Genomic DNA, 26,945 nt, shown 5'->3' with positions numbered 1-26,945 from the left:
AGAATAAAAACATATACAAGCTTGACCAGATGACAGTAATACAACCAAACACTAGAACTTTAACCCGACATGTTTCGAAGATAATAACTTTCTCTTCTTCTTCAGGGGAAGCTCAAGTAAGTGCTAAGGTTGATAGTATCTGGGCTTAGTAGCTTGTAAAAGGATTAAAACCAATCGGCTGGGCTTGATCTGACTAGCGGTGTGGGCTGCTGATGTAATTATGCAGGTAGAATGATAAGGCAAGGGAGCTCAGGTGTGAGTCTCTCACTGCAGGCATCTGAAGTCCAACAAAATTAGGAAGCCAGAGCAGGTGCCATAACCAGTCCCCTCCACTGTTGTTGTATATGCCAAACAACTTTTAGGATGTTTGGTCAGATATGCAGATCCTCTCCAGCGAGCAGACAGCAAAAACTGTGCTATTCATTAAACATTTACATTCTGTAATGACACCTTTTTACACTTTCCCGACAGGACACAAAGTTGCGTGTTAGGCTGCTTTCGCATTGATCTGTTTTTCTTCCGCTTTTGCATTAAAAAAAGCGGAAGAAAATCGCATGATCATTAAAAGCCTATGGAACTCTTACTCTGATTTTTCGGGTCCGCTGTGTTTTGGAAAATCCTGCTTGCTGCTTGTGCAGTAAAAAAATGCATCAAAAATGCAACTCCATATTGAAATAAATGGAAACCACATAAAAAATATGGGCAAACACGCACCCGCGGTTGCATTTTTGGTGAGTTTTTGAGTTAGCCCAGGTTCACACTGCACACTTCAGTCCAACTTTATGTGGCTTTTTACACTCTATGGCATTAAAGTCGGACCAAGTAGTGCAGTTTTCTAAAGTCAGAGCGATTTGTGTCGGATGAGTTAGGACAGCTCTCATAGGGAAATATATAAGTTGGATCCCATGTTGCACCAGTGTGAACCAGGCATAACGTCATAGGTGCAAAACACACCTGAATGTGGAAAAATGCATATGCGTTTTTAGCACATCTTTGCAATGGAGAAGTGTGAAAGTAGCCTACCTAAATGTAATTTCAGTGCAGATCAAGACACGAACAGCATCAAAATCACCTTTTTTATTTCTTTAGTTTTTCATAAACTTCTGTTACCTTTAGCTTTCTAGAGACACTAGATCCATGCTTCTAAATAAAGGAAGCAAAATACATAAAAAGAAGAGCTATAACACTTCCATAGAAATTAAATGAAGTCGCTCTTCATATTCAGCTCAAAGTTAGTCTTCTTGTTTAGGATTATCTATCCAATGGCAGGTGCCAGTCTGCAGGAGGACGCTTCCTCATTGTCCACACGGGATTGTTCTGTTTTTCATTCTGCCGAGCCTTCTCACTCTGCAGTAGAGCTTCCTGAAGATATATTTTAAAAATATAATATGTCATTATTAAATCTTCAATATGTTTTCAAACGATTGCTCTACTCCAGGCTACTCCCCTCTGCCCCCAACCTCCCAGCTGTAAGAAGCAGGCTCTTCTTGGTCATAAGCTGTCAAACCTGCAACAATTCAATGCTCCAAAAAGGGAAAGCCACTTTCGAGAAAAGCCACCTTTAGTTGATTAAAGCGAAACGAGTGCCAGGTAACAATTCTTACATGTTTCACTCCGTAAGGGAACTTAAAAGGTATATCCACTTTTGTGGGAAAAATATTGCAAAAAAAAAAAAAAGATATATATATAATAGCTATAGCACATACAAATGTGGCGCAGGCCATATTGTAACTTTGTCTTATGAAAGATTACCTTTTTGCTTCAATCTGCAGCGCTGTAAGTATCTATAAAATTCAATGCAATATGGCAACTTTGTATGGAACGCCCCAGAGATGTGATTCCAAGCTTGTGTGATTGGCTCCCTGATTTTCCCTTAAGTCTGCATTAGGAATCAAGTCAGATTTTAAGCACCCCCGCAGCAAAAATGTCAGTTTGAGTGAGATGCTCCCAAAAGGTTAATCACTTCTAAAGGAATGCAGACCCTGTCACTCTCCTCATTAGAGCTCTGCAAGTGCATCAGCTGATCAAAAATGAAAAAGTCACTCCCATTCAGAATCAGTCCTGCACACGACTTAATCTAACAAAGTTATTCCTTAAAAGCAGAAACAAGTAGGTTAAAATCCTTGTTATATATAGATCACACTGAGGGGATGTTTTTTTTTTTCCTAACAAAAGTAGAGTTACTCTTGGGTTTCAGTGGTTATACCGGGATGATGGCTGCACCTACAGGCATCATCCCGGTACCATTATTTTCAGCCGGCGAGTCTGTAGAAGGCAGAAGTGATCCAAGTAGCTAATTAGCCACTCGATCACTTTTGCGGGTGGCGGAAGGGGGTCCCTGGGCTCTCCGGTCCCATCGTGGAGGCCAGCGGCGATGGCTGCCTGTGACAGTGAAAGACGAACTGACATAGTTCCCCTCTCCCTGCAACCCTGGAAACTGGGAACGATGAGTATTCGTCACTTCCGGTTCCACCCCCTTGTTTACCTGTCCACCAGCGGCCAGAGAAGCAGCAAATCAGACCGATCTCGGTTCAATCTGCTGGATGGGGGGCCAGAGGAGAGATCTGGGGTCTAATAGACCCCAAATCTGTCCATAAAGATGACCTGTCATGGCCCATGCTATCACAAGGGATGTTGTTCATTCCTTGTGATAGCAATAAAGTTTGTACAAAAAAAAAAGAAATGTAAAAAAAAAAAAGAAATGTAAAAAAAAAAAGTGCAAAAAAACAAATAGGATTTTTCCTGAAACTTACCTGTAAAATCCATTTCTTGGAGTACATCACAGGACACAGAGCAACCATATTCATTACTATCTGGGTTATATGCCACCTATAGGTGAATGGGCACTGGAAACCAATTAAGACAGGAAGTCCCCCTCTATATAACCCATCCTATACAGGAAGTACCTCAGTTTTGTAGCAAGCAATAAACATCCGAGACAAGGGTGAGGGACCTCTGTGTCCCATGATGTACTCCAAGAAATACATTTTACAGGTAAGTTGTAGGAAAAATACATATTTCTTTTTCAAATTCTTTATTGAAATATTTAAAAGCAACAAAAACAAATGCCACATGCGGCAACATTAGAAAGTGCAGCATGACAGAAACAAAACTGACTGTAGATCAGGGAGAAAAGCATTATCTAGCAAAAAACTTAAACCATCAACATATCAAAAGGAGATACATTAAAAGGAGGGTTTGTGTAATCACTTACGCGTGTAAGCCAACAAAGTGCAGTCACAATGCACGTCAGCACCGAGATAGAGTTGTGGGTCATAACATCTACATACAGATGAGTATCTAGGTAAGTGTGCCTCGGAATACAGTGCGTGAGGTAAATACATTGAAAAATCTTTTCTCACCGGAAAAACACAATGATGAGTAAAAGTCACACAGGGGTAGAAGGAAGTTGTATAACGTATGTGATAGGGAGAGCGGGGGGGGACACATGGGGGGGGGGAAGAAGGGTGGGGACAGGGGTAAAGTGGCGGGAAGCAAGACAGCAGCTAAGCGGATAAGGGGGACAGAAAAAAGGAAGGGAACATAGGGGGGGGGTCCGGGTGGATCCCGTGCGGCCTTCCGAGTCCACTGTGTTTGAGGCTCAGGCAGCGTCCTGTAGGGCCCTGCCCTCATCCGAAAGGATGAAATACATATTTCTTTATTGTAGATAACGGGACACAGAGCAGCCATATTCATTACTATCTGGGACGTCCCAAAGCAATGCACTTGAGCGGAGGGGGACACCATAAAAATACCGCCATCAGGCCACAAAAGATCTACATAGCTGCCTGCAGAACACTGCTGCCAAATGCAGACACTTCTTGGGGCTTAACATCCACTTGATAGAATCTAGTGAACGTATGTTTTGGAAGACCAAGTAGCGGCCTTGCAAATCTAAGTCATAGAAGTCTGATGGTGAACTGCCCAAGAAGGACCTATTCTTCTGGTAGAATGTGCCTTTACCGAAAAAGGTGGAACCTTCCCTTTTAAGACATATGCCTGGATAATACCCTGGCAAATCCATACCCTCTTCTGTTTGAGGATTTGGAAAGAAGAAAGGCAGTATTAATGTCCTGATTTGAATGAAAAGCGGACACCACCTTGGGCAAAAAATCACCCTAACTTGATGTAAAATCAAGAATGGCTCTTTACAAGAAAGAGAGGCTAATTCCGATACTCTTCTGGCTTAAGTTACTACAACCAAAAAGACTAATTTTTTGGTCAAAAGAACCAGAGGAATATGCCGCATGGGCTCAAAAGTCTGTTTCTGTAAAACTGCCAGCACCAAAATTAGATCCTAAGGACACAATGATGGCCTCACTGGCAGAAGCATATGTAGCACCCCTTGAACGAAGGTTTGAACTAAGGAATGTGCAGCAATCAGTCTCTGGAAAAAAATCAACAAGGCTGAAATTTGACCCTTAATAGTGCCTAAGGCTAACTTCATATCTACCCCTACTTGCAAGAAGGCTAGAATTCTCCCAAAGACATATTTACAGGGATGCCATTTCCTGGCCTCACACCAGGAAATTAAGACTTCCAGACTCTGTAATAAAAGCCTCTAGAGACTGGTTTTCTAGTGTTTATTAGGGTAGAGACTGCAGGGCCAGATATACCCTGCTCCTTCAAGATCCAGGCTTCAATAGCCAAGCCGTTAAGTTTTTAGAGACTGTAAAGCAGGATGGAATATCAGGCCCTGAGAGAGGGGAACTTCCTGTCTTAATTGGTTGCCAGTGTCCATTCACCTATAGGTGGCGTATAACCCAGATAGTTATGAAAATGGCTGCTCTGTGTCCCATGATGTACGATAAAGAAAACATTTTTTGTACAGAATAAAAAATAAAAATTGAAAGCGCCACCGTCCCACCATGGTTAAGTAAACGGTGATCGCACCACACATGTGAGGCATTGTTGCGAATGTCAGAGCGAGAGCAATAATTCTAGCACCAGACTTTCTGTGCCACTCTAAACTGGTAACCTGTAAAGACGTTTAAAGCGTCACCTATGGAGAATTTTAAGCACCGTAGTTTGCCGCCATTCCACAGGCAGACGCAATTTTAAAGCGTGACATGTTAAGTATATATTTAACTGATGTAACATCATCTTTTACACTATACAAAAAAATTGGGCTAACTTTATGGTTTTCATTTTTTTCTCTTATTCATGAATGTTTTTTTTCCAAAAAAACTGCGTTTGAAAAACCACTGCGCAAATACCGTGTAACATAAAAAAATACAACACACCCTTTCATTCTATAGGGTCTCTGCTAAAAAAAATATATATATAATGTTTGGGTGTTCTTTTTTCTAGCAAAAGAAAAAGTCGATTTTTACATGTAAGAGCGAAGTGTCAGAATAGGCTTGGGAAGGAGGTGGGTAATTATAGGGTCCTATGAATAAGCTCCTTTGAGCAGTGAAATGCATGAGCATAGTTTCCTGGCACCAGGGGGAATATAGGTGAATCACTTTGACTGATGTACGTACAGTTAATATAACACAACCCTGTTAAAATGTGAGGCTTCTGTGATGTAAAAAATAATGAGACAAAGATAAATAATTTCAGAAATTTTTCAAACCTTTAATGTGACCTATAAAATGTACAACTCAACTGAAAAAAAAAAAACAGATTTTTTTTTTTAGTTGGGGGAGGGTAAAAATAAAAGAAAATAATGTGGTTGCATAAGTGTGCACACTCTCATATAACTAGGGATGTATAATTAAGCAATCACGTTAAAACTCATGTTAAAATAGGAGTTAGTACACACCTACCAATGTTTAACCACTTGCCTACAGTGCACTTTCACCCCCTTCCTGCCCAGACCGATTTGCAGCTTTCAGCGCTCTCACACATTGAATGACAATTACTCAGTCATGCAACACTGTACCCATAAAAAAATTTGTGTCCTTTTCTTCACACAAATAGAGCTTTCTTTTGATGGTTTTTAATCACTACTGGGTTTTTTATTTTTTGTGCTATAAATAAAAAAATACAGAAAATATTGTGAAAAACACATTTTTCTTTGTTTCTGTCATAAAATTTTGCAAATTAGTAATTTTTCTTCACAAATTTTGGCCAAAATTTATATTGCTACTTATCTTTGGTAAAAATAACCCAAATAAGTATATATTATTTGGTCTTTGTGAAAGTTATAGAGTCCACAAGCTATGGTGCTAATCATTGAAAATTGATCACACTTGATCACGCCTGATGTACTGAATCTCATTTCTTGAGACACTAAAAAGTCAGGAAAGTACAAATAACCCCCAAATAACCCCTTTTTGGAAAGTAGACATTCCAAGGTATTTAATAAGGGGCATGGTGAGTTTTTTGAAGTTGTAATTTTTTTCCCACAATTCTTTGCAAAATGAAGATTTTTTTTTGTTTTTACTTGTAATAGAAATAGGCATGACAGGTCCTCTTTATTGTGCGATCTGGGGTCAAAAAGACCTCACAACTACACTAAAAAAGAAAAAAAGAAAAAATTGTTGAAAAAAAAAAAAAAAAAAAAAAGCGGCCCTTTAAACCGGTTGCTAGGCAACGACTTTTGACGTAGCTCCGGTCCTCCAAGACCATAGAGTCGAGTGAGGGCCATCTTGCCCTCACTCGACTTCCTGTCTCTGAGGATCAGGGACCGGATAGTTTTCCCCGCTGCCGGCGGGTCCGGTAAGCTGGGAAAACGTCTGGGACGCGGCGGGAGGGTGCACCTCTTCCCCTGCACCGTAAGGGTAATTCCGCAGTGAATCCGCCACTGGGACCACCCTTATCTGAAAGCCGACCGCCCGCCGTTCACATGTGAGCGTAGCAATCGTGGGCAGAATCACCGCGATTCTGCTGGCGATCCGGAAATCATTGCAAATTGCGGGGCGCCTGTGCGTTGCCGTGATTTGCAATAGCACCCCCAACGCTGTGCGATGTTGGCGCGATTTCCGCCTGCCGAATCACGGTAACATCGCGCAAACAACTCATGAGGCCCCAAAGAAGCTCTTGTACCTTTTTTGGGCGTCATGCGTTGTTTGCGCGATGTTACCGCGATTCGGCAGGCGCAAATGGCTGATGAGGTGACTGTTGGGTGACAGGTGCAATTGGGGGGGGCTGAGGAATGTGTGGGGACAAGTTAATTTGTGTGCTTTTACTTTGACAGGTACACAGAGCAGTAACTCACTGTTTCTGGCTCTGCTCTCCTCACACTGGAAACTGTGTGAGGGGAGAAGAGCTAGTAACAGTGAGTTACTGCTCTGTGTTTACATTTTGTGATCGGCTGTGAATGGATTCACAGCCGATCACATAGTAAACAGTCACTGTCAGTGACTGTTTACTACTGCCGGTGACTAGCTGTGTTCCTAGGGAACACAGAGCCACCAACATGACCGCGCATGCGCGGTCATCTTCTGCGCTCCTCTATTGTGATCGGCTGTGTCATTGGAACACAGCCGATCACGTGGGAAACAGCCATGCCCATTGGCTGTTTCCCCCCTGCCGGTGACGGGCTGTGTCCCGGGGACACGCCGACACCGGCAGTGCAGGGCGGCGCGCACACGATCGCGCGCCTGCCCTGCCTGAATGGCCCGCCGTCATAACAATGGTCGCACCGCTCCGCCGTAATATGATGGCGGGCGGGCGGCAACTGGTTAAAGTGCCTCTGATTAACCACAAATAAAGTTCAACTGTTCTAGTAGGTCTTTCCTGACATTTTCTTAGATTCATCCTACAGCAAAAGCATGGTCTGCAGCGAGCTTTCAAAGCATTTTAGGAATCTCATTGTTAAAAGGTATCAGTCAGGAGAAGGGTACAAAAGAAATTCCAAGGCAATAGATATACCATGGAACACAGTGAAGACAGTCATCATCAAGTGGAGAAAATATGGCACAACAGTGACATTACCAAGAACTGGAATTCCCTCCAATATTGATGAAAAGACAAGAAGAAAACTGGTCAGGGAGGCTGCCAAGAGGCCTACAGCAACATTAAAGGAGCTGCAGGAATATCTGGCAAGTACTGGCTGTGTGGTACATGTGACAATCTCCCCTAATCTTTATATGTCTGGGCTATGGGGTAGAGTGGCAAGACAGAAGCCTTTTCTTTCGAAGAAAAACATCCAAGTTCGGCTAAATTTTGCAAAAACACATCTGAAGTCTCCCAAAAGCATGTGGGAAAATGTGTTATGGCCTGATGAAACCAAGGTTGAACTTTTTGGCCATAATTCCAAAAGATATATTTGGCACAAAAACAGCACTGCGTATCACCAAAAACACCATACCCACTATAAAGCATGGTGGTGGCAGCATCATGCTTTGGGGCTGTTTTTCCTCAGCTGGAACAGGGGCCTTAGTCAAGATAGAGGGAATTATAAACAGTTCCAATTACCAGTCAATATTGGCATAAAAACTTCAGGCTTCTGCTAGAAAGCTGAACATGAAAAGGAACTTCCTCTTTCAGCATGACAACGACCCAAAGAATACATCCAAATCAACAAAGGAATGGCTTCAACAGATTAGAGATTTGGAATGGCCCAGCCAGAGCCCAGACGTAAATCCAATTGAAAATCTGTGGGGTGATCTGAAGAGGGCTGTGCACAGGAGATGCCCTCGCAATCTGACAGATTTGGAGTGTTTTTGCAAAGAAGAGTGGGCAAATATTGCCAAGTCAAGGTGTGCCAAAGCATGTTGGACTCATACCCAAAAAGACTGAGTGCTGGAATAAAATGAAAAGGTGCTTCAACAAAGTATTAGTTTAAGGGTGTGCACACTTATACAACAATATTATTTTAGCTTTTTATTTTTACTTCCCTCCACCTAAAAGATTTCAGTTTGTTGTTCAACTAAGCTGTACAGTTTATAGGTCACATTAAAGGTGGAAAAAGTTCTGAAATGATTTATCTTTGTCATTTTTTACATCACAGAAACCTGACATTTTAACTTTTTATATATATATATGTCCTCATTGGGAAGTGGGTATACCATGACCTTTGCTGCAGCTATGATCCTTGTGTCATTCTTTTCACCTGGCCATTCTCTACTAAGTAAAAGCAATTGAGTAGCTATAGTAGTCAATCTAATTGATCTCAGTTTCGGTTGCTTTGGAGAAAAGAGGAGAGATCTGCGGGCTAATTGACCCCCAGATCTCTACATTAAGAGGACCTATTTTGATAGCAATAAAGTTAAATAAAAAATAAAAAAAATGAAAGACAGTGTAAAATGTTTTAAATAGAATATATTTAGAACAAATTTTTAAAGTGTTACCGCCCCCACACGCAAATGTGACTGCGTACGCAGTTCCCGCACACATATGTAAACGGTGATTGCACCACACGTGAGGTATCGTCACAAACGTCAGAGTGAGAGCAATTATTTTAGTGCCAGCACTCCAATTTGGCAACCTGTAAAAGCTTTTAAGAGAATCACCTGTGGAGATTTTTAGGTACTGTAGTTTGTTGCTATTCCACAGGTTTACACAATTTAAGAGTGACATGTTAGGTATCTATTTACTCAGTGTAACATCATCTTTTATATTTTACCAAAATAATGGTTTTATATTGTGTTTGTGTGCACTTCATTATAGTGTATGTTTTCCCGAAAATTTGCATTTGATAAAATGCTGCACAAATATCCTGTCACATAAAAAATTACAACAACCACCTTTTTATTCTCCAGGGACTTTGCTTTCAGAAAATATATATACAGTAGTTTGGAGTTCTCAGTCATTTTCTAGCAAAAAAAAAAATGCAGATTTTTACATGTATGTGAGAAATGCAATTGGCCCGGGTTTGATATTACTTTCTGCTACAAAACATTCCCAATAAAAAAAAATAAAAAAATCCAATTTTTTTTCATCATTTTAGGCCAATATGTATTCTGCTACAAATTTTTGGTAAAAAAAAATCCCAATAAGTGTATATTGATTGGTTTGGGCAAAAGTTATCGTGTCTACAAACTAAGGGAAAGATTTATGTCTTTTTTATTTATTTATTTTTTACTAGTAATGGCGGCGATCAGCAATTTTTAGCAGAACTGCGACATTGCGGCGGACAGATCAGACATTTAACTGATACTTTTAGGGGGACCAGTGACATTACTACAGTAATCAGTGCTAAAAAAATGCACTGTTACTGTACTAATGACACTGGCAGGGAAGGGGTTAACACCAGGGGCGATCAAAGGGTTAAGTGTGTCCCTAGGGGGTGCTTTCTAACTGTGTGGGGGATGGACTCACTGGGTGAACACAGAAGAAACCTGTATGCCGTATTTACATCAACAGACCGCCTTCTGTCTCCATGGGGAGCGATTGCATCCACCGGAACCGCTGATTGGCTCCCCCTGTGGCCAATCGGCACGTGCGCGTGCCACCACTAGCTGTCTCACGAAGGGACGTAGAGGTACATAGTTTTGCGGGACAGAGCCGACCTGCCGCCGTAAAAGTGTGGCGACTGGTCGGCAAGTGGTTAACATATTTTTTGCCAGCATTTCCTTCATTTAATACTTTAAGATCCTCGACAATGCTGCTACAGCTGGTCCCTACTATAACAGCTATCCAGCTCAGCCTATCCTTAGCTTGGCCTTTGGAGTGTTGTGACCTTACCACTAGACTAAATGTTGTGCTGTAGAAGTGATCATCGGGTATTGGGCACCTAAGGGATTAAAGAAATTCTAAAAGGCAAGACTTTTGTTTTATCCTGCATTGAGGTAAAACAAAATAGACACAAGCAGGAGTGGGAGCCATAGGCTGTCAGTCAAATCAAGTGGGGAGGTGTGGCCAAGAAGTACTGTGTGCACAAGGCTTGCTAAGGGGACACCTGCAGGAAGAGGAGGAGAACTGCCAAAGAAAAGGTAAAGGACTGGCTCAGGGCACTATATTCACACAGAGCAAGTAGAACATCTTTTTATTTTTATTACAAAAAAAAAAAAAAAAATTGCATTTAGAATCACTTAAAGCGGAGTTCCGGGCACAGAAGTGATTTTTTACTAAACATACCCCCGGGACAGTCAGGGCTAGCACATTCCACAATGGCTAGCCTCTGATCTGTCCCGGTTCGCACTTACCTTTTAGAAGAAATACTTACTTATAAAATTTCTTCCGCAGCGTTTCCATCTCTCTTGTGGGCAGCTGAAGCTGGCGCGGTCCTCTTCTGTGTCTTCTTCCGCATCTTCTTGTCCCAGAATGCGCCTGCACCGGCCCCTCTCGTCACTTCCGGTGCGGCGCTGCATTCCTCCACAGCTTCTGGGCATGCCCAGAAGCTGCTTAGCAGGGGAATGCGGCGTCGCCCGGAAATGACGAGCGGGGCCGATGCCTCTGCATTGATTCCTGGGAGCTATGACGTTCAGCTCCCAGGAATCATAGCGAGACAGGAAGTGACGGGGTGAGCCGCGGCTCCGAGGGAGGAAGTACTCTGAGGGGAGTATCTTCGATCTTCATTTACCAGGTAAGTAAACAAAAAAAAAAAATTAACTATCCAATTCCTTTTCAGGTGAGGTCTACCTAGCGGAGGGGCACAAAAAAAAAATATTGTTTTTGTGCCCGGAACTCCGCTTTAATGCTTTGGAGATTGTGTACTGAGTGTAAGTGTTGATCAAACACTCGCTCTCTCACCATTCAGCGTAGAGAAAGAATCTCTATATGCTTCTCCTGCATTGCAAAGAGGCACAAAAAACTCTGATTTTAAGTCTGTTCTTACTAATACAGTGACCGCGGTCATCTCAGGCCTTTGACCCTCACTTGATACCAGCAGTTCTGTTTGTAACTGAGGCTTGGCTTCACACTCCCTAAACTTATGTTGCCTTATGGACAGGTCATTGCAACAGTCTGATTCTAGACAAAACAAGAGATGCTGGGTACACCCAGCTTACATTCTATTAAGGGCTCCAGTTCAGCTTGTAGTGTGCCCTCTTGTTTGGCCAACATCTGCAGCCTGGAATCATGCCCTTTGTTCCTGAAGTCTGTCCCATCTTTGGCATCTTCCCTAGGACTGTCAGATGTGGCTGCCCCCTCTGCCTTTTCAAGGAGGTTTTTTTTTTATTATTATAAATCCTTTATTCAAGAGAAAACAGTCCAAATATATTACAGACAGGTAGGACAGGACATCATAAGATATCAATACAAATTAAGGTATGTGTGATATGAATATAGCCATCTTCCCTCTCAAATTACCGTACCTTTTTATTTATTTGAAAGGTCTAAGAAGTATCTTATGAGAATGGGTAAAACTGAATTAGGGGTAGGAAGGAAAGGGAGAGTGCTGGGGAGAGGGCATTCCAAGGAGGTTGTAAAGGCTAAGTTCACCATTTACAAAAAATAAATAGGAACCTGTAAAGCATTGCACCCAGGATCAGCAGATCGCAGGTGCAATGCAAGGCTTTAAAAACTGTCAGTGTAGCTGTCTGGTGTTACCTTGTAGGGGTAGGCAGTTACTAAATGACAGGAAGCATCAATAAACTACCTAGAGCACTAATTAGCATCCTGGTAGTTCACTGCAAGCCATCAGCCACAATGGCTGATGGTAGTTGCACTTACCCCATTCACAGAACTCTGTGAATAAATGATGCAGCCGGAAGGGCGGAGCCCCATGCAGCTGCTTTTTTTTTACATTGTGACAGCGAGTGTGGGGATAAGATCCCCAGCTTGCTGTCACAACAGGGGCTGCTCATTTAGTGACGTTACACCCTGGATACAGGTTTAACATGTAACACGTTATAATAGGTGAACTTAGCCTTTAAGACAGGGGTGTTTTTTCTGCCAAGGGCCATTTGGGTATTTATAAAATCATTCGGGGGCCATACAAAATTATCAACTTAAAAATGTGCCTGTTATATTTGGTCAAACATTTAATTAACTCACCCCTAATGTGATGTCTGCAACTGCTTCTCTTTGGTGAGCTGTGTGATGTTAGCAGGTATTGATGATGTTGCTACTTGCAACTGGTTTTCCAGGTTTGCGTCAGTTAGTCTGGAGCGCAGTCGACTCTTTGTGGTGGTAAGTTTTGAAAAGAACTGCTGGCTGGTACTGCTGGTGGGTATAGCTGGCTGGTACTGCTGGTGGGTAAAGCTGGCTGGTACTGCTGGTGGGTAAAGCTGGCTGGTACTGCTGGTGGGTAGGTACTGCTGGCTCTGGTTGGTACTGCTGTGTGTGCTGCTGGCGGGAAATGCTGGCTAGCAGCAGCGCCGCGCTGGAGGAAGAGGCGATGTTTCCTGTATTGGTCACAGGCGGAGTGCATTTGATATCACTCCGCCTGTGACTCACTCAGACTGTCAGAACGGAGTCTAAACTATACAGGAAGCACTGGCTCCATTCTGACAGATCAGCTGAGAGACACAGACTCAGCTGCATGGGGGGCCAGACCAAATGACATTGAGGGCCGCATACGGCCCCCCGGCCATAGGTTCCCCACCCCTGCTTTAAGACAAAACCAGAGAAAATCCCCAGCTCAACTCACCAACCAGTCTGCTTACCATCCGAATTACCTGTCCAACAGTATGCGTTAAAAACAGGGCTTTAGTTAGCACACATTTGCAAGGGTAAGGACTGCAAGTAATACAGGGTGCCTTCAAGGGGCCTTGCAGTTTACGCATGCATTTGCAAATGTGTTCTAACCAAACTAGGGCTGCACGATATTGGAAAAAAAAGTACATTGCGATATTTTTTTTTCGATATATATATTGCGATATTGAGAGGAAATCATGGAAGTATTGCAGCAGGGCAGCCTTCTTCTGATTGTAATTGCAGATTGCACCATACAGCCAGGGCAGGCCAGGGTTAATGTTATTGTAGGGACTGACAGTGACAGTCAGTGTGGATTAGGCACAGTCGGAACTCAGTGGTGGCAGGAGGTAGAAGAACACAAGCCTGACATGACATCCATCCACGGTGTACCGACCCTGTATCTCTGAGTCAAAAATCTGGTTCTAAGTTTCTTTAGCCCCTACCAGATAAACATCCCTCTGAGTTGCAGTCTTCCATTACTCCCAAACTGAAAAAAGACCATTTTGACTCTTGTTGATGCAATGAACTCCATTTAAAACAGGAAGATGAGCCAGCTGCTATGACTAGTGCTGCTTGCAGCCTGGGCTCTTTCAGAGTACCTAAAGACTCCACTTGCATCAACGATTAGCCATGCTGGGAATTCCAGCAGCAATTGTCTACTGATTCCTGTGGCTGGAACTAACAGCTGCGTGTGGATAGCTATGGCCACCGAATCACTACACTGCAAAGACAGGATGTTGGCGACCACAGCTTTTTATGACTGTTTGCACAGCCAGTGCTTACCTGCAGCAATTGTGGCTGGATGCACATAAAGTGGACAATTTCAATCCAACAAATTAGAACTGATATATGCCAAACAGAAAGCTACATCCAAAAACATGTTTCATATCTCACCTTGGCTGCCTGGCTTTTTATCCTTTCCCACTCTTTGCATGCTGTATAGTCTGCTTTCCACTGCTGGCAATCTGGTTTTCCTCCATGAGTGTAGTAGTAATGGAAACGATGCCTTAGACTCTTACAGTGTTTCCATTCATCCCAGTAGTCATTACAGTCTCGAGGAGGCTTGTGTAAGAGAAAAAAAATAAATACATTTTAATCTCTCTGCACACATTATAAAAGATAATCATATTACTTTATTACTTCAATTGCATCCCTTTCCTTATGCAGCTGAAAACAACACCATCTTAAGCTGGCTATACACTGAATGAAATGTGTCTGGTTCAGCGGGGACTGGCCGAATTTTGATCAGTGTGTGGCAGTTCCCGCTCAACAGAAATCAATTGTTTGAACATTAGATAAAACAACAAACACTTACGTATTGCATCTGTGCATAAACTCATTAAATTACTTTATGTGAAAGCCACAGAGCAATAGTGTGTGTGTGTGTGTTGCAAAGTCAAGTATTCACAGAGCTTCACCTTTTACACATTTTATGTTATAGCATTATTCCAAAATGGTTTAAAATCACTATTTTCTTCAAAATTCTACAAACACCCCATAATAACAACGTTAAAGAAGTTTGCTTGAAATCTTTGCAATTTAATTAAAAATAAAAACATCCCATGTACATAAGTATTTACAGTCTTTACCATGACACTCAACATTGAGCTCAAGTTGATTCTGTTTCCATTGATCATCCTTGAGATTTTGTGGTAAATTCAGTTGATTGGACATAATTCAGAAAGGCACACACTGGTCTATAAAAGGTCACACAGTTAACCACTTAAGCCCCGGAGGATTTGGCTGCTAAACGACCAGGAGGTATTTTGCGATTCGGCACTGCGTGACTTTAACGGACAATTGCGCGGTCGTGCGACGCTGTACCTAAACGAATTTGACGTCCTTTTTTTCCCACAAACAGAGCTTTCTTTTGGTGGTATTTGATCACCTGTGCGCTTTTTACTTTTTGCGCTATAAACAAAAAAAGAGCGTAAATTTTGCAAAAATAACAATATTTTTCACATTTTTTTATATGAAATTCCCCCAAAAAAAAATGTAAAAATCAAAATTTTTTAACATTTTCGGCCAATTTGTTTTATCCTACCTATGTTTGGTAAAAAAAAAAAAATCGCAAAAAGCGTATTTTTATTGGTTTGCGCAAAAGTTATCGCGTTTACTAACAAAGGGAAAGATTTTTTTTTTTAACGCGTAATGGCGGCGATCTGCGATTCTTTTTGCGGTACTGCGACATTGCGGCGGACAGATCGGACCCTTGACTGACATTTTTGGGGTTACCAGTCACATTTCTACAGTAATCAGTGCTATACATATGCACTGTTACTGTAAAAATACACTGGTAGTGAAGGGGTTAACTTTATTTGGGAGGGAGGGGCTGTGTGTGTCCCTAGGGGCGTTATTTCTACTGTGATTGGCTGTGGCTTGAGCTGTAAGGACACTGATCAACGGATCTACATAGTAGATCCGTGTGATCAGTGTTTTTACACCGAGGAGAATGACAGGTGGCTTGTTTACACAAGCCGCCTGACTTTCTCCCTCTCCCCCGACGATCGCCGAGTGATCGGCGGACATCGGGTCCGCCAGTCACACGCGGGGGGGGGGGGGGGGGTCCGTGACCGCGCGGGCGCTCGCTCGCTCCCCAGACCCTCCCAGGCTAGTGACGTTAATTAACGTCACTCTGCCTGGCCGGGGCTGACCGCCGCAGTAAATCTACTTGCGGCGGTCGGCAAGCGGTTAACAGTGCATGTCCGAGCACAAACCAAGCCATGAAGCCAAAGAATTGTCTGTAGACCTCTGAGACAGGATTGTATCGAGGCACAGATCTGGGGAAGGGTACAGAAATATTTCTGCAGCATTTAAGTTCCAAATGAGCACAGTGGCCTCCATCATTCGTAAATGGAAGAGGTTTTGAACCACCAGGGCTCTTCCTAGAACGGGCTGCCCCGCCAAACTGAGCGATCAGGGGAGAAGGGCATTAGTCAGAGAGGTAAACAAGAACAATCATCTCTGCAGCACTCAACCAATCAGGCCTGTATGGTGCCAGACGGAAGCCACTCCTTTGTAAAAGGCACACGAAAGCCCGTCTGGAGTTTGCCAAAAAGATTGAACTTTTTTGGCCTGAATGCCAAGCGTCATGTTTGGAGGAAACCAGGCACTGCTTATCACCTGGCCCTACAGTGAAGCATGGTGGTGGCAGCATCATGCTGTGGGGATGTTTTTCAGTGGCAGGAACTGGGAGACTAGTCAGAATCAAGGGAAAGATGAATGCAGCAACGTACAGAGACATCCTTGATGAAACCCTGCTCTAGAGTGCTCAGAATGGGGTGAAGGTTTATCTTCCAACAGGGCAATGACCTTAAGCACACAGCCAAAGATAACAAAGTAGTGGCTACTGGACAACTCTGTGAGTGTCCTTGAGTGGCCCAGCCAGAGCCCAGACTTGAACCCGATTGAACATCTCTGGAGAGATCTAAAATTGGCTGTGCACTGACGCTCCCCATCCAACCTGATGGAGCTTGAGAGGTCCTGCAAAAAAGAATGGGAGAAACTGCCCAAAATAGGTGTGCCAAGCATATAGCATCATACTCAAAAAGACTTGAGGCTGTAATTGGTGCAAAAGGTGCTTCAACAAAGTATTGAGAAAAGGCTGTGAATACTTATGTACATGTGATTTTTTTTTTTAAATAAATTTGCAAAGATTTCAAGCAAACTTCTTTCATGTTGTTATAATGGGGTATTGTTTGTAGAGTTTTGAGGAAAATAATTAATTTAATCCATTTTGGAATGAGGCTGTAACATAATATATGTGGAAAAAGTGAAGCGCTGTGAATACTTTCTGGATGCACTGTGTGTGTGTGTGTATAACCCCCGTTACCGGTATTTCCATGAATCTTCAAGGACAGCTACTTAGAGAGATGATTGGCTCCGCCTTCTAAAGGAAACACAAATCAGTCACAATTTAAAAAGCCCTCCCTTTCCTCTGACCCTCTATCTCGTACCTGGAGGTGAGCCTGAACGGTGAGGAAGGCCTCTCTTACGCCTCTGACTCGGGACCCCTGATAGTGCAGACAGGAGGCACCGAGTATAGAGTAGCACGAGTGCCTGATGTCCACAGACAGGGATAGCCGGGCAGTTCCAGAGCAGGTATGCAGGCAACTAGTGCTGGTGGCATGGAGTGTAGTCAGACAAGCCGGGTCAGAAGCCAAACGGTCATACAGGAGCCAGAAGGAGCAGACTGGAGCGGAGGTCAAGGAACAAGCCGACGTCGGTGCAGGCGGAGAGCAGAGGATAGTCAGGACAAGCCGGGTCTGGTACTGGTAAACAGGATACAGGTTAGCAGGTTCAGGTCAACAAGGCTGAAGACAAAGCAGCACTAGAGCAGTGCAATGTCTGGGTTTAAATAGTCCCTTTGGCGCCAACGTCTAACGCACGTTCGCGTACTCGCGAACGTGCGTGCGCAGTTGCACAAATTCGCGCATGCGCATTGGCCATTGTCAGGTTTCTGACAGAAACACGTCTTTGCACAGCAAACGTCTTCTTACATTGCCCCCTCCCAATGGGCAGCCTCCGGATGCCCAAACGGGCTAGTTTCTCAGGGCGATTACGTTTGAATGCTTGGATTAGGCCTTTTGCATGAATATTGGTTACTGGCTCCCAGGAATTATCTTCAGGTCCATAACCTTTCCATTTAATTAAGTATTGGATTAGGTTGCCTCTTTTCCTGCAATCAATAATGGATTCTATTTCGAATTCCTCTTCTCCATCGATTAGCCTGGGTTCAGGAGGCCCATTGATCCGTCCAGGGAAAGGGTCTGGTAATGTAGATTTCAGCAATGATACTTGGAAGACAGGGTGGATTTTAAAAGACTCAGGTAACAGTAATTCATAGGTCACATCATTAATTTTCCTTTTAATTGGAAAGGGGCCTATGTACTTGGGCCCAAGTTTTCTTGACGGGTAGGTTAGTTTTAGGTTGGTTGTGGCCATACATACCTTGTCACCAGGTTCCAAGATCAGTTCTCCTCTTCTTTTTCTATCATAGAACCTTTTGTTACATTCTTGAGCTTTGGCCATAGTTTCCTGTAGTAATCTGTTATTGGATGTAAAAAAAATAGCCGTGTCCTGGACAGCAGGAACAGGGCCTTCGGGAACTGTGGTGACCAGGAAGGAAGGGTGGTAGCCATAATTGGCAAAGAACGGGGTCTGATTAATAGCAGAATGTTCAGAATAATTGTAGGCAAACTCGGCCAGTACAGGGGGGGGGAAAGAACCAGCGCTATGGATAAGAACTACCAGGTCTATGAGGTAAAGGTTGCAGCCACCAACCGACCCCTAAGAAACTTAGGGGCTGAGAAATGATGTGGGGGTGAAAAAGTTGGAAACTGCGCTACCTAATGCATGTGCAAAGATGCAAGTGCAAATAGAGGAGAAAGTGCTTAGTGCGTACAGAATAGTGCAAATATGAATCGTGCAAATATTGCATCTGTGGAAAATTTCCAATCACTGGCTAAATATAAATGATTTCAGCCGAAAGATAAATAAATAAATAGTGTGTGTGAGGTATGGTATTAATAAAAAATAAATAAGTATGGTAGTTTAGAATTATAAATAATGAGGTAAAACTCGGCCAGTGGTAACAGCGTTACCCAATAATCCTGTGAATAAGAGGAAAAACAGCGTAAATACTGCTCTAAGGTCTGATTAGTCCTTTCTGTCTGGCCATTGGTCTGTGGGTGGTAAGCTGAGGAAAAGGATAGTTGAATTCTCAATTTTTCACAAAGGGATTTCCAGAACTTGGAGGTAAATTGGACCCCACGATCAGACACTATGTTGGTAGGAACTCCATGCAGTCTTAAAATCTCCTTGATGAACATTTTGGCAGTATCTGCGGCTGATGGTGTACCCTTCATTGGCAAGAAATGTGCCATCTTGGATAGCCGATCCACGACTACAAAGATGGTGGCGTGACCCTCAGATGGGGGCAGTTCCACAATGAAGTCCATGGATATCATTTTCCAGGCCCCATCTGGAATCGGCAAAGGTCTGAGTAGACCCCAAGACTTAGTTCTGGTTGTCTTGTTCCGAATTCAGGTGACACAGGTCTCAACATATTTCCTACAGTCCTTCTCCAGCCCAGATTCTTAAGGGTCTGTAAGATAAATTCTAGATCTTTTTTTATTTTCTCTTTTTCTTTTGCAAAGATCGAGAAATCATCTAGATAAGGAACGATATCTTTCGTAAACGAATTTAAGCCATGACCTCAGCCATGATTTTCGTAAAAAAATTCTCGGGGTTGCTGAGAATCCAAATGGAATGGTTCTAAACTGCCAACAAAGCAGCCCCTTTTCGGTGAAATTGCAAACCTTAAAAATTGTTGGCAACTCTGCCAAATTGGAACGTGCAGATAAGCGTCATGCAAACCAAGCGTTATCCTGAATACCTCTGGCAGTAACATATTTCTGACAGAATTTCATTCGGAATCGTCTGTAAACTAGAAATCTGTTGAGGACGCTTAAGCTGATAATCATATGAAATTTGCATGAGGTTTGTTTTTTACCAAAAACACTTGGGAATAAAACCCCTGAAATTTTTGGCTCTCTGGCACAACAGAGATTATATTCTCTGTCTGCCAAAGAGAGAGCAGTTCTAACATGCCCTATTTCCTCTCCAGGTCCATGGGTTGCCGGGTGAAAAAAAATCTCTGGGGTGGGGGAGTTTGAATTCTAACCTGTAACCATCTCTTAAAATCTGGAGAACGAAGGCATTTTTGGTGATTTCTGCCCAATAGTCGACAAACATTGTCAACCTTCCTCCCACCCCTATTCTGGCGTCACTGTGAACTTTTGGCAGGGGCTGAAGGAGCAAAGTGAGCCCCCCCCCCTTTGATTTATCTTTATTGAATGACCACTTTTTGGTCTGAAAACCACCTGACTTAAATTCAGATCTTTTCTAACAGAAAAGGTTTTTTGCCCCGTGGTTTGCTTTTCCTTGCCAGAAACCACTTACTTTTTTTCTGAAGAACCTGCCAGTACTTCCTCTGAAGTGGAACCAAACAAGAGTTTCCCCTCAAAGGGAATACCACACAATTTATTCTTGGAAGTAAAACCTCCTCCCAAGATTTCAGCTGGATAGCACATCTACTGGAATTAATAAGTGCTGATGTTCTGGCTACAGGCATAACAGATTCAGCTGCAGCTTCAGCTAGGAATGCCACCGACTTAGCCACCAGGGGGAAGGATTCTCATATCTCCTCCACCGGAGTATCAGAGAAGAGCAAGCCATCAGTTTGAATACATATGTCCAAATTTCTAGCCACACAGGTGGAAGCTAGGGCTGGTCCTAGGGAGAATGCTGAAGCATCCCATGCTTTACACAGCAGTGTGTCTGCTTTCCTGTCCATTTGGTATTTTAGAACGCCTGAATCCTAAAAGGAAAGATCAGACTTTTTAGATACCTGGGATAGAGGTGCATCTAAATTAGGGCACTTATAAAATACATCTTCCACTTCAGAATGAAAGGGGAACTGTCTCTTATGACCCTTTGATTGGAACAATCTTCTTTCAGGTTCTTTCCATTCAGAAAGAATCTTGTCCTTTAAGGACTGATGGACTGCAAAAGTCCAAACTTTACGACCCTGCAGACCCTTGTACGTACATTTTATCCTACACTGACTGAACCGGCTGAGGTAATTCAATTTGTTCGGAAGTATAGATAGCTTTTAAAACTCATCAATATCTTTGATTGCAAAAAGATACTTAGGTGAGCTAAGTTTCCTCAACCTTTGAAACTGATTCCTCATTGGAAGTAGAAACTGAATTCTCTCCTTCCTCTAAATCAGACCTGTTTCTAATTCTAGGAGAGGCAGGGATCTAGCCGAAACTGTGGGTAAGGGCTCCCGAACTACTGTAACGGACTTAGAGGTAGAAGGGCCTAGGCCAGCAAATCTATCACTAAAGGACTGAAAGGAGGAAACTATCTCCTTCATTGAGGACATTAATTACTTTAGAGAGGCAGCTGACTCTGAACCCACTACAGAGGAAATACGTTTGTCACATAATAGTTTCTTATAATTATCAGGGAGCCTAGACCTACAATTCCCACATTTTTTTCTTAGGTGTTTTGTCGGTCTGGAAAAAAGAAAACAATGAGCAAAAGAATAACTTCTACTGATTGAAGATTAGTCTCCACACTGTCCCTAAAGGCCCCATTTCAAGAAGGCACATACCTTTGAGACAGTGATGGAGAAAGAGGCAGCCGCTGAGTCAGTCTGAGCGGGTGCTCTATCCACAGGGATATCCTCTGTTAGAATCTGCTTCACTGCAAGAGAATCCACCTGGTGTGCACCGCTGGTAAAGGGTCTTGCCAGCTAGGAAGTGCTCCTCTGCCTGAGCCCTCTCTGCAGCCAGAAAATCAGCCACCATCCCTGTTGGCTATTGGGGAGATCTTCGCGTCAGGAAGTGTGCCCCGCTACTTCCGGTTCCGCGCCATCTTACTGCATCACCGGAATTGTGTCATCAGATGCCATCTTGGTACACCCGGAGCGCAGGAAAACATGCAGAGATGCCCACACCTGATCCTCTCGCCATGCATACCTAGGGGGACTCACCTCTGAGCCCGGAAGCCAAAAAGTGAGAGTTGTCCTATCACATTAAGGCAAGTATTACTACATGGGAAAAACCCTCTGAGAAATAGTGGGATTACAGTGGGATTACAGACAAGCCATAACTGGTCTAACACCTGTAACCTAGAGAGAATGGGGTCCGCCAACCACAGTAACCAGACCCCAAGAAAAAACAAACGTTATGGTGTGTGTACTCCTGGAGGTCTGGAAACGCAAAAAAACTGAGGGTCAGAGAAAGGGGTGGGCTTTTTAAATTGTGTCTGATTTGTGTTTCCTGTAGAAGGCAGGGCCAATCATCTCTCTAAGTAGCTGTCCTGGAAGATGAAGGGGGAAATATATATATGTGCATGCATTATACCAAACATTCTCATTATTGTTGAGCATACAACTTAGATTTAGGAAATTCTTGTCTTCAGTAAACATTTAGTGCCCATTCACACCTATGCAAGCACATTGGAGCACGCATAGTAATGCACACCCATAGATGTGACTAGGCACTTTGGCCACATTCACACTGTTGTGAAGTGTCAATGCACGTAATTGCCTGTTGTGATGGTATGTGGCTATGAGCCAGAGCTGCGCCGGCCACGCCCTGATACGTTTTGCTCCACCCACCAGGGCTTGGTCACAGAGGTCTGTGACCAAGCCATGGTGGTTGGGGAAAAAGGCATCGGGGGTGTGGTTGGAGCAGTGCTGGCTGAGTCCACATACCATTACAAATATTACTGGAGAACTATGTCGGCTTGCGCAGCATTTCACTTCTTCATGCTTTACACTTCTAGGTCAGTGGATAGATGCCTGCTCCCACAGAGGGGGAAACTTTAATCGTTGCATTGTTTACATTCCGCCGAATGGGACAGGCTGTTTGGTTTTTGGCAAGATGGAGTGGAGGTTTAAAACTGTGGCTCAATCGTCTGGCCACTGGTGTGAATGAGGCCTAACAGACCAATAGGGAGGAAATAGGGAGTTCATTATTAGCAAGTTTACATACACTTTAATTAAAGAGTAACTCCACTTTTGTTGAGGAAAAAGCATTCCACTCTGGGTGATCTATGTACATTGCAGGGATTGTAAAAAAACTTGTTTGCAGATTCCCACCTTTTGTTATTCTAAAGAAATCCCTGTGTTTGTCTGTGTCCATGTGGTAAGTGAATCTAATGAGAGTGGTTTCTTAATTATGAATTAGCTGCTGCACCCGCAGGGCACTAATGAGGAAAATTGCTGGATCTCTATCCCTTTAGGCATGATTTCCTATTGGGAGTATCTGACCAAAAATTATATTTTTGTTGCAGGGGATGCCTGATCTCTGACTTGTATCTTAGGAGTTCCGGATCGCGGGCAGAATCGCTGCAAAACACGATTGCGACCCTGTTACTTTCAATGGCACCCCAATTATGGCGCACTTTTGCTTCAATTGTTCCCCTAAAAATTGCACAAACAGAATTGCAGGACGCCTGTAGCCCAAAAGAAGTTCTGGACCTTCTTTTGTGGCGATTCGGGACTCGTAATCCAGAATGCCTAGGTGTGAACGGAGCCTTAGTGTAGACTTATGGGAAAATCAGGGAGCCAATCACACAAGCAGGAAATTATGTTTTGGGGGGGGGGGGGGGGTGTTCTTTACACATTCTGGTGTACAGAACACCTCCAGGTAGCCATATTGCATTGCATTTTACAGACAATTACAGATTGAAAAGGAAAGGTCATTTTTAATAACATTAAATTACAATATGACACAATTGTATACGCTATATTATTATTTTTTTCCCCCACAAAAGTGGAGTTACCCTTTAAAGCAGATCTTTGCTTACATCCTCCCATTTCTTTCTTTTTTTTTTTTTTACCCGCCGTGCATAGGGTGGTGTGTTGTGCATGTTTCAGATACTCACCCACCCAGGGGATCCAGCGTTGTTCTGCTGAGATCCTGTCTTCTGCCACTGCTCCATCCTGCGCTGCATGTTGCTTGTGATGTAATCAAGACAAGCCCGCTGGCTCTTCCTGGTTCAGCCCAATGACACAGTGCTAGGCATGCCTCCTCCTTTCTGAATGAAGGGCTGTTCCTCCTGGGATATGTGACATGCATATTCCAGGAGGCACAGAGAGCATCTCATTCAACTAATTTTTTCATTTAAAAAAAAAAAGTAAAAAAACAAAAAAGACAGCGCTATTCATGTAGCGGAGGGGTGGATTAGAGCTAAGTTCACTCAGAGGGTGAAGATCTGCTTTAACCCACTGACTACCTTTGGCAACTAAGGGCAGCCATGCAGGGGAGGACTGGGCCAGGGGAGCAATTGCCCCCTGGGCCGCTCTGATGCCCCATAAAAAGGCTGCACTGCTTCTGCCACAGACATGCCTAAAGGATTTCTGGTGAAGAGAAGTAAAAAGTCCCTGCCGCTGACCTACTGAGTGCGAGTTGAAGACCAGGACAAAGCTCAGGCCTTCTCCCCCAGCATAGATGGTGTAAACTGTGTCTGAGCAGAGGCCGGCTCCATGCCCCACTGCAGACTCTTCTGCCCCGGCCAGCCCTAACCGAGCTGTCCCACCTCCCCCCAACCTCCCCTTGCTGGCCTGGTCCAGAACCTGGATTAAGCCAGTGTTCTATCAGAATACGGCCACCTATCAGTTTCTGCAACCGGAAGTGACGTTCGACGAGAACAACTTACTGCGCATGAGCAATGCGTTCCAACATGGCCGCTATGCGTTCCAATAGCTTTCCTAATGTGACAGAACACAGAACAGCGGCGGACATCTTCTTACACCCAGCCAAGTCTTGAATTTTACATTTTAGCAGTAAACTCACCTTATATACTGAAATAGACTATTTCCCCGCGCCCGAGTGAAATAGTCTATTTAACTATATAATCAGTTTGTCGCTGAGCAGTGCAGGGTGTACCAAGATGGACGTCGTCACCTACCTGCAGGTTTCTAGCTATTTTTACTATATTACAATAATAATAGAAATGTAATACATTTCTATTAAATGTATTAATGAAAATCCAGTCTATATGGTGAGTTTGCTACAAAAATAAATGTAACATTTAAAGACTTTGTGTTCTGTCACATTAGGAAACCTATTAGATAGCATAGCGGCCATGTTGGAACGCATGCGCAGTAAGTTGTTCTTGTCCGAACGCCACTTGCGGTTGCAGAATCTGATAGGTAGTGGTATTCTGATAGAACACCGGTAGGTTGAGAGTATCTGGAGCAGGGCTTCAGCTTGGAATGGGGGTCAGGGGGAGCATTGGGACAGTGGGGTGCGGGAAGGGGGCCAAGTCGCTGCACCATAGGCCTCTTGTTTGTACTTGCCCCCTGGGCTGAAAGTTGCCAGTCTGCCCCTGCAGCCATGACACCTATTCGCATTATGTGAATATACCTTTTAATTCAGTGTACTGAAAAGAACAAAACATCCCTTCTGATACTGTAATACTAGCACTGGCTATCCTCCTTATCACTCCTCATGGCCGCCTGTGTCATTGCCACAGCTAACATCACCTAATACACTGCCCTCCTTCGTCCTTCAGCACCCGCACTGTCATTCGCCCGCTGTACACACTCACCCTCCACAGCTCAGCCATGCTTCCTTCACCAGTCCCACCCACTTCACCCTCTGACCAATCACAAAACATTTTCCGAGTCACCAATGAGAGCAGAAGCGAAAGTGGTCCGCACGAGGGGGCGGGTCCAAGCGTGCGTGTGTGTAGGTATTTCCTGCTGCATGTGATTGGTTGGACGTCAGAGATGTGTAAGAATAATAACAGACTTGGGAGGACTGAACATTCTTATGTGTGAGAGCGCCGCTCCGAGGTCCAGGACTGTCACTGCTTCAGTACGGAAGCGGCCATTGCTCAACTATCTCTACAGATCAGCAGTGCTCTTTCCTAAATCAAGTAATAAAACACATCAGCGCTGTAACTAAAGACACATATGCAGGGGGAAAAACAAACGATTTGAAAAAAATGGTAGGAAATAAAAAGAAATAAACCTACATAAGCTGTATAGTGGGCAATTAACAATAAACCCATAAAAACTATATACAAAAGTCAGCAATTAAATAGAAATAAAGCCATATAAAATGTATAGTGGGCAAGTACAGTATATAAAAATGAACCCATATAAATTGTATAGTGGGAAATGAAATACAAACAAACCCTTAACCACTTAAGCCCCGGAAGATTTTCCCCCTTCCTGACCAGGGGGTATTTTGCGATTCGGCACTGCGTGACTTTAAGGGACAATTGTGCGGTCGTGCGACGCTGTACCTAAATGAATTTGACGTCCTTTTTTCCCCACAAACAGAGCTTTCTTTTGGTGCTATTTGATCACCTGTGCGATTTTTTGATCATGCGCTATAAACAAAAAAATAGCGACAATTATGCAAAAATAACAATATTTTTCACATTTTTTTATATGAAATTCCCAAAAAAATGTAAAAATCAAAATTTTTTAACATTTTCGGCCAATTTGTTGTATGCTACATATGTTTGGTAAAAAAAATCGCAAAAAGCGTATTTTGATTGGTTTGCGCAAAAGTTATCGCTTTTACTAACAAAGGGAAAGATTTTTGTCATTTTTGTTGTTTTTTTTTAACGAGTAATGGCGGAGATTTGCGATTTTTTTGCGGTACTGCGACATTGCGGCGGACAGATCGGACCCTTGACTGACATTTTTGACACTTTTGGGGTTACCAGTGACATTACTGCAGTAATCAGTGCTATACATATGCACTGTTACTGTAAAAATGACACTGGCAGGGAAGGGGTTAATTGTATTGGAGAGGGAGGGGTTAAGTGTGTCCTAGGGGCGTGTTTCTAACTGTGATTGGACATGGCTACTAGTGTAAAAACAGAGATCAACGGTCCTACATAGTAGAATCGTCTGACCTCCATTTTTACACAGGGGA

General features: G+C 43.3%; 1 protein-coding gene across 1 annotated transcript; it reads right to left on the bottom strand.

Annotated features, from left to right (window-relative positions):
* Positions 1-1,073: 1,073 nt before the first annotated feature.
* Positions 1,074-25,700, bottom strand: LOC309549315 (synaptic plasticity regulator PANTS). The gene is given in 4 exon segments (XM_082249508.1): positions 1,074-1,257; positions 1,259-1,362; positions 14,365-14,532; positions 25,603-25,700. Coding segments are annotated over 4 exon segments (366 nt in total). The 5' UTR covers positions 25,672-25,700; the 3' UTR covers positions 1,074-1,232.
* Positions 25,701-26,945: the final 1,245 nt, after the last annotated feature.

This window comes from Pelophylax lessonae (genome assembly GCF_965119305.1).
Source record: "Pelophylax lessonae genome assembly, chromosome: 1".
NCBI classification, from domain to species: Eukaryota; Metazoa; Chordata; class Amphibia; order Anura; family Ranidae; genus Pelophylax; species Pelophylax lessonae.
The sequence above is the reverse complement of the archived record's forward strand: the minus strand, read 5'-3'. Positions and strand labels throughout refer to the sequence as shown.